At 41.5% G+C, this 5,899-nt stretch overlaps 1 protein-coding gene across 1 annotated transcript; it reads right to left on the reverse strand.

Annotated features, from left to right (window-relative positions):
• Window positions 1–4,514: 4,514 nt before the first annotated feature.
• LOC118665403 (olfactory receptor 2D2-like) lies at window positions 4,515–5,468 on the reverse strand. Its single transcript, XM_036326877.1, has one exon. The coding sequence runs from the start codon at window positions 5,466–5,468 to the stop codon at window positions 4,515–4,517; it is 954 nt and encodes a 317-aa protein (XP_036182770.1).
• Between the last annotated feature and the right edge of the window lie 431 nt (window positions 5,469–5,899).

Below are 5,899 nucleotides of genomic sequence, written 5' to 3' on the forward strand. Positions count from 1 at the left end.
CTGGTTTAGATGGAAACTGAAGGGGTAGAATGCAAGGACAAAAGAAAGAAAACAGTTTTGCTCATTGGATAGAGCATCAACCCATTGACTGAAGGGCCCCGGATTCAATTCCAGTCAAGAACATGTACCTTGGTTGCAGGCTCAAGCCCCAGAGCACATGCGGGAGGCAACCAATCAATGTGTCTTTCTCACATGGATGTTTCCCTCTCTCTGTTTCTCCCTTTCCCTTCCACTCTCTCCGAAAATCAATGGAAAAATATCCTTAAGTGAAGATTAACCAAAGGAAGAAAGGAAGGAAGGAAGGAAGGAAGGAAGGAAGGAAGGAAGGAAGGAAGGAAGGAAGGGAGGGAGGGAGGGAGGGAGGGAGGGAGGGAGGAAGGAAGGAAGGAAGGAAGGAAGGAAGGAAGGAAGGAAGGAAGGAAGGAAGGAAGGAAGGAAGGAAGGAAGGGAGGAAAACAGAGTTCTCAAATAGTTTTTTGGACTCCGCTCTTTTCAGGAGCCACAGTATACCCACTGGGATCTTAGACTTTCCACTGGGATCCATTTACGAAAAGAACTTGAGTGGTGGAAGAAGAAACTGCAGTACGCTCAGGGTTCTATAGGACTGTGATATCAATGTCTCTGAAGATGCCACTAGTTTACACGGATTAGGCACCCATCTGAAGGTTGACAACTTCACTAAAATTTGCTCTTTTTCATTTGCTTTAACTTTTTTAGTTGTGTTTTAACTTTTTCTTTAACTTCTTCATCCATGTCATGTTATAATTTTCTGCTTTACTTTCTTCTGTTTGTCCAAAAACTCTACCAGCAACTTTTAAGGACATTTTTGTTTATAAGGTAAAGTAATAATAATAAATAGTAGAGTTCTGTTTCATTCTTTTTCTTTCCCCCAGCAAATTGTTATGCAGTACTCAGCATGTGTTCGACCCTGTTTAGGCCCAAAAGACATGTTGGTGAACAAAACAGATAAATGTGTTGTCTCACGAAACTTATAATTGGGAGAGAACAAAAAGATACTCTAAAACTCTGCTGGTTTATAAAGTACACATGTTTAAAGTGCTAGCAATTGAGTACTAATAAATCTTCCTCTGCTTCTATAATTGGTCTGTGCTTCATCTGGAGAAAGACAATTCCACACTACTGCCTCAATCAAATTATCCACCTTGGATATGAGAGTTGGTTGACCTAAAGGGTTTAAGGAATCACCAGTCAAGTATAAGTGAACAAATTTGAGGAAACTGCTGGGAATAACCCAGAGTTTCTTTGTTTTCTATATTTTGGGGGTAATCTTACTGTGATTGAATGAAGTCAACTGTCCCTTCTAAGCTTGCATATCACTCAACCAATGTAGCAGCCATTCTATGATTTTGTCCAGTGAACATTGCCCAACTCTATATTCTTGGCAAATAACAGAATTGAGACATGGACACCATAGCTTTGTGTAATCTATTCATAAGAATGTATTGATGCCGAAACCGGTTTGGCTCAGTGGATAGAGCGTTGGCCTGCGGACTGAAAGGTCCCAGGTTCGATTCCGGTCAAGGGCATGTACCTGGGTTGCGGGCACATCCCCAGTGGGAGATGTGCAGGAGGCAGCTGATCGATGTTTCTCGCTCATCGATGTTTCTAACTCTCTATCTCTCTCCCTTCCTCTCTGTAAAAAATCAATAAAATATATTTAAAAAAAAAAATAGCACTTATTGCATAAGCAAGACCTCTTCACAAAACCTAAAACATGTGGAATGTAGTCCAGAAACTCATTAAAATAACTTAGAATCCCAATATTAGAGCTTTCTCCCCCTCACATTGCATAATTTTTATTATGGCAATTAAATGTTGTATTATAATAATTTCTTGAGTATCTGCTTTATTTATCAGACTTTGAGGTTCTTGAAGGAGGATTCTATGTACTTTTCGCCTTCGCATTCTTCACTCCCCAAGTTCCTGATTCAATGGATGTTTGTAGAATGGCTAACTGAGAAAAGTGGCTAGATTATGTTTTCTGTGTGGTTCTCAGAATAAATTGTAATTATCTGATTTATTTACAAAAAAAAACAAAAACAAAAAAAAACCTAAAACAACTATAACTCTGTGTGCCATGGAAGTACCAGGACCAGATCAATCTGCCACACAAGGTGTCCTTTAGCTCACATGTATCAAGGGCTCCAGGAGGGCAGCACATTCTGAATATCACCATAGGAGTTTGCAAATAAAAAGGCAGATTGCAGGGTTCTATTTGCATGATGGCAATCACACAACTAAGCAGATTGGTGCCCTTATAAATTTGTCATCTCCAAGTTTAGCCAAGCTTTTATCACTGCCTCACATTCATTTTACTTGAACTTTATATGGTAGGTAGAATAATGGGTCCACAAAGATGTCCATGTCCTAGTCCCCTATCCGTTACCTTACATACCGTACATTGTCTTTGTAGATGTGATTACATTAAGGGTATTCCCATGGGGAGGTTAGCCTGTATTTTTTTTTTTAATACAGTAACGGGAAATCAGAAGGTGGGTCGAGAATGACCTTGAAACATTTATTCCTATCACTTCCTCAACCTCTTATACCTAAGTCCATGTGTCCTGCCCGATGGCCTTCTATACACAGCTACCCTCTACAAGTTCTAGTTGCCTCCTCCTGGTCCTTCAGGCCCAGGATTTGTAATAGCTTCTCACTCTTGCTTCCCTCAGATGTCACAATTTCTTTTTGGTTTTCAAAACCCCATCTTTACCTTATAAAGGTGTGTCCTAATAGATTACAGTACTCAACTCTCTAATGAGAGCATGAGAAGTATAGCAGAGCTCATAAATTCTGCTTCATTGTGCCCATGCTCTACCCATCTCAAACATATACAAAGATGGGGAAAAGTAAAAAGTAGGTTTATAAGTACTACAAATAAATAATACAATAAATAAATAATAATGAATAAACTCCATTTCTTGTATTCACAACTGTAAACCTACTTTTGCCCTCCCCCATATGTACATGCACACGTAGGTATGCTGTGGAATTGGCACAGAAGACGGGACAGCTGAACACTCGGAGGTATCAGGAAAGAGAACCTTTATTCAAAGCAGTGCTGCTGGTTCGGGGGATTCAAAAATCCAAAGCCTGCACAACTTACACAATGAGATTTCTCCTTATATATTAGTATATTCCTGAGTTTCTTTGTTTTCTAACTACTGGGCTTCTGTGGTGGACTTTCACAGCCCCTCCTGAGTCAGTTAGAATGGGGAATTTAGATTGTATCTGAATGCCTAACCTGGATGGCGAGATGACCCCCCTCTAGCTAAGCTGTTACATCCTTGGTTTATGGCCCTTGTAAATTGGGAGTATTTAAGTAAATAAGTCTTGCAAGACCTAGATAATTAAGGAAGGGGCAGTGACTTGATTATAGGCTAACAGAAATGTGCATTAGGATACTAATTAGCTAGGTACAGAGTCAGGCTGCCAGCCCCTCTACATTCTTTCACAGGTACAAGTGCACAAGTGCATGGACACATACAAGTAGCACCTAGTTCATAGTAAATGATTAAGTAATGTTTGTTTAATTTATTGATTATTCGATGAGGCACAGAAATATCAAAATGTAAAAGTATTGGAGTAGGTTCTGGGATAAGATAAATATTAATATATAGCATAATTTTAGATTTTACAGGTTCTGTAACCAGACAAACAATGGGTCCGTGCTGCCTGTCACTACTTGAGCCAAATAAACAGAGACAGGGTTGAATCATATATGAGCATTTATTCCAATACTGCCAGCAGTATGGGAGAGCAGCAGATTAGCCACAAAAATCTGCTCTGCAGCTCCCCATAAGCCAACTGTTTATATAGGTAGAACTACAAAGGAAGAGTAGGCAAAAGGGAAGTTTACAAATATGCAAAAAGGACTAGGGGTCTTCAGAGGGTTTAGTGATATGCAAGGGCTTGGGTTACATGCGGAATTAGCCAAAGGAAGTGCCAGATGGGCAGTTAACAGGTGAGCAGGCTGGAGGTTTGCAAAGGCCTGCAGGTGTGCAAAAAGGGCTGGGGATCTTCAAGGGCTGGCGATTGTGGTTTCTGCAGCATAATTGTTCATCTTCCCATGATAATCGGCAGCTCCAAATGGGGAGGAAGGGCTGCATCTCCAGGTCAGCTCCAGCCAGGGTAGTACGTGCCTTCTTTAACCAGAATAAAACAGTCATTGTTAACAAAGCATGATTAATATTTCTTACAATACTAGCTGGTTCCCCAAATTCTATTGCTGCCCCCTTTCAGTTCCATGGTTTATAAAAATGCGGATATTTCTCAGAGGAGTTCCTAACTCTTAGATGCTAAAAAACTAACCAGAAGGAAGGCCCTCCTTCTTATTGCTCCATGAATTACTGTCCTTCTTCTACAGAGGAAGTGCTGGGTGAAGGATGGAGGGTGGGTCCCTGGATAAGGCCCAAGGATGAGACTCATACCATGTTCTAGTCTTGCTAAGGAAACTACTCAGCAAATCTTTCAAATAGAGAACCAGCAGGGTCTCACTGCCAGTGGCAAACTCCAAGTCTGCACGGGAGATTCCTTGTGGTCATTTTCCTCAGAGCTCCCTTCACATCCTTGTTCCTCAGGCTGTAGATGAGGGGATTAAGCATGGGGGTGACCATTGTGTAGAACACAGACACCAGTTTTTTCAGTTCTTTGGAAGACTTTGGTGTCATGTAGGTGACAATTGCTGACCCATAAAAAAGGATGACCACAATGAGGTGGGAGCCACAGGTAGAGAATGCCTTGAGCCGCCCTGCTGCTGACTTCATCCTGACCACAGTCACTATGATGTGGCCATAGGATACCAGAATTAGGGAAACAGGCATGAGGAGAATCACAACCCCCATGAGGAAAATGGCCATCTCTGAAGTCCGGGCATCTGTGGTTGCTAGGATCAACAGTGCAGGTGCCTCACAAAAGAAATGAGCAATACTATTGCTGCCTCTATAGGGTAGCCTTAGGGTGAAGGTGGCATCCACCACAGATACCAGAATGCCACTGGCCCATGATCCCACAGCTAGCTGGGCACACACCTTCCAAGTCATGATGGTGGGGTAATGCATAGGGTTACAGATGGCCACATACCGGTCATAGGACATCACTGCCAGAAGGGCACACTGTGTACCCCCCAAAATCAAGAAGAATAGAAGCTGAGCTGCACAACGTGTGAATGAAATGGCTTTTTTCCTGGATAGCAGGTGGACTAGCGCCTGGGGAACGATGTTGGTAGAGAAACAGAGGTCAGCCAGAGATAAATTGCAGAGAAAAAAATACATGGGTGTGTGAAGCCGGGCGTCAACCTGAACAAGGGTCAGGAGAAGCACATTTCCAAGCACAGTGACCAGATAGACACCCAGGAATAAGATGAAGAGCAGCTGCTGGGTGTGCGGGTCATCAGAGAGTCCCAGGAGGAAGAATTCTGTCACCTGTGTCTGATTTGTCTGTCTCATGGTTTGTCTCTTTTTTCAGTATCAAGTCACTACACGCTAAACAGGTGTGTGTCACCTATAAAATTATGTAAGTCAGAGTTGGTGTGTGTAACCTATAAAATATATAATTAAATGTTGCCTCCAATCACTACCAACCATTTCAAGAATCCCCTTTATAAGGTTTTTAGAAGATGGTCATGCTGCTTTACTTGGAACATTTCAATTTTGCAAGACTTAATACTTTATAAGTTGGTGCGTTCATTGTTAGTGTCATCTGGCAAGTGTAGACTAGATCCAAAATCATCTTCTTTATTCTGAATGTCAGATATCTAATAATAAAAAGACAGATTAAATTCATGTGTAAAGTCATGCAATTTAATTTCACTTTGTTATTAACTAAAGCAGGGGTCCTCAAACTTTTTAAACAGGGGGCCAGTTCACTGTCCCTCAGA

The sequence above is a fragment of the Myotis myotis genome, unplaced genomic scaffold (assembly GCF_014108235.1).
Source record: "Myotis myotis isolate mMyoMyo1 unplaced genomic scaffold, mMyoMyo1.p scaffold_m19_p_10, whole genome shotgun sequence".
In the NCBI taxonomy this organism is placed as follows: Eukaryota; Metazoa; Chordata; class Mammalia; order Chiroptera; family Vespertilionidae; genus Myotis; species Myotis myotis.

Coding starts and splice junctions, on each gene's coding strand:
- LOC118665403 (XM_036326877.1), bottom strand. CDS start 5,468: ATGAGACAGACAAATCAGACACAGGTGACAGAATTCTTCCTCCTGGGA.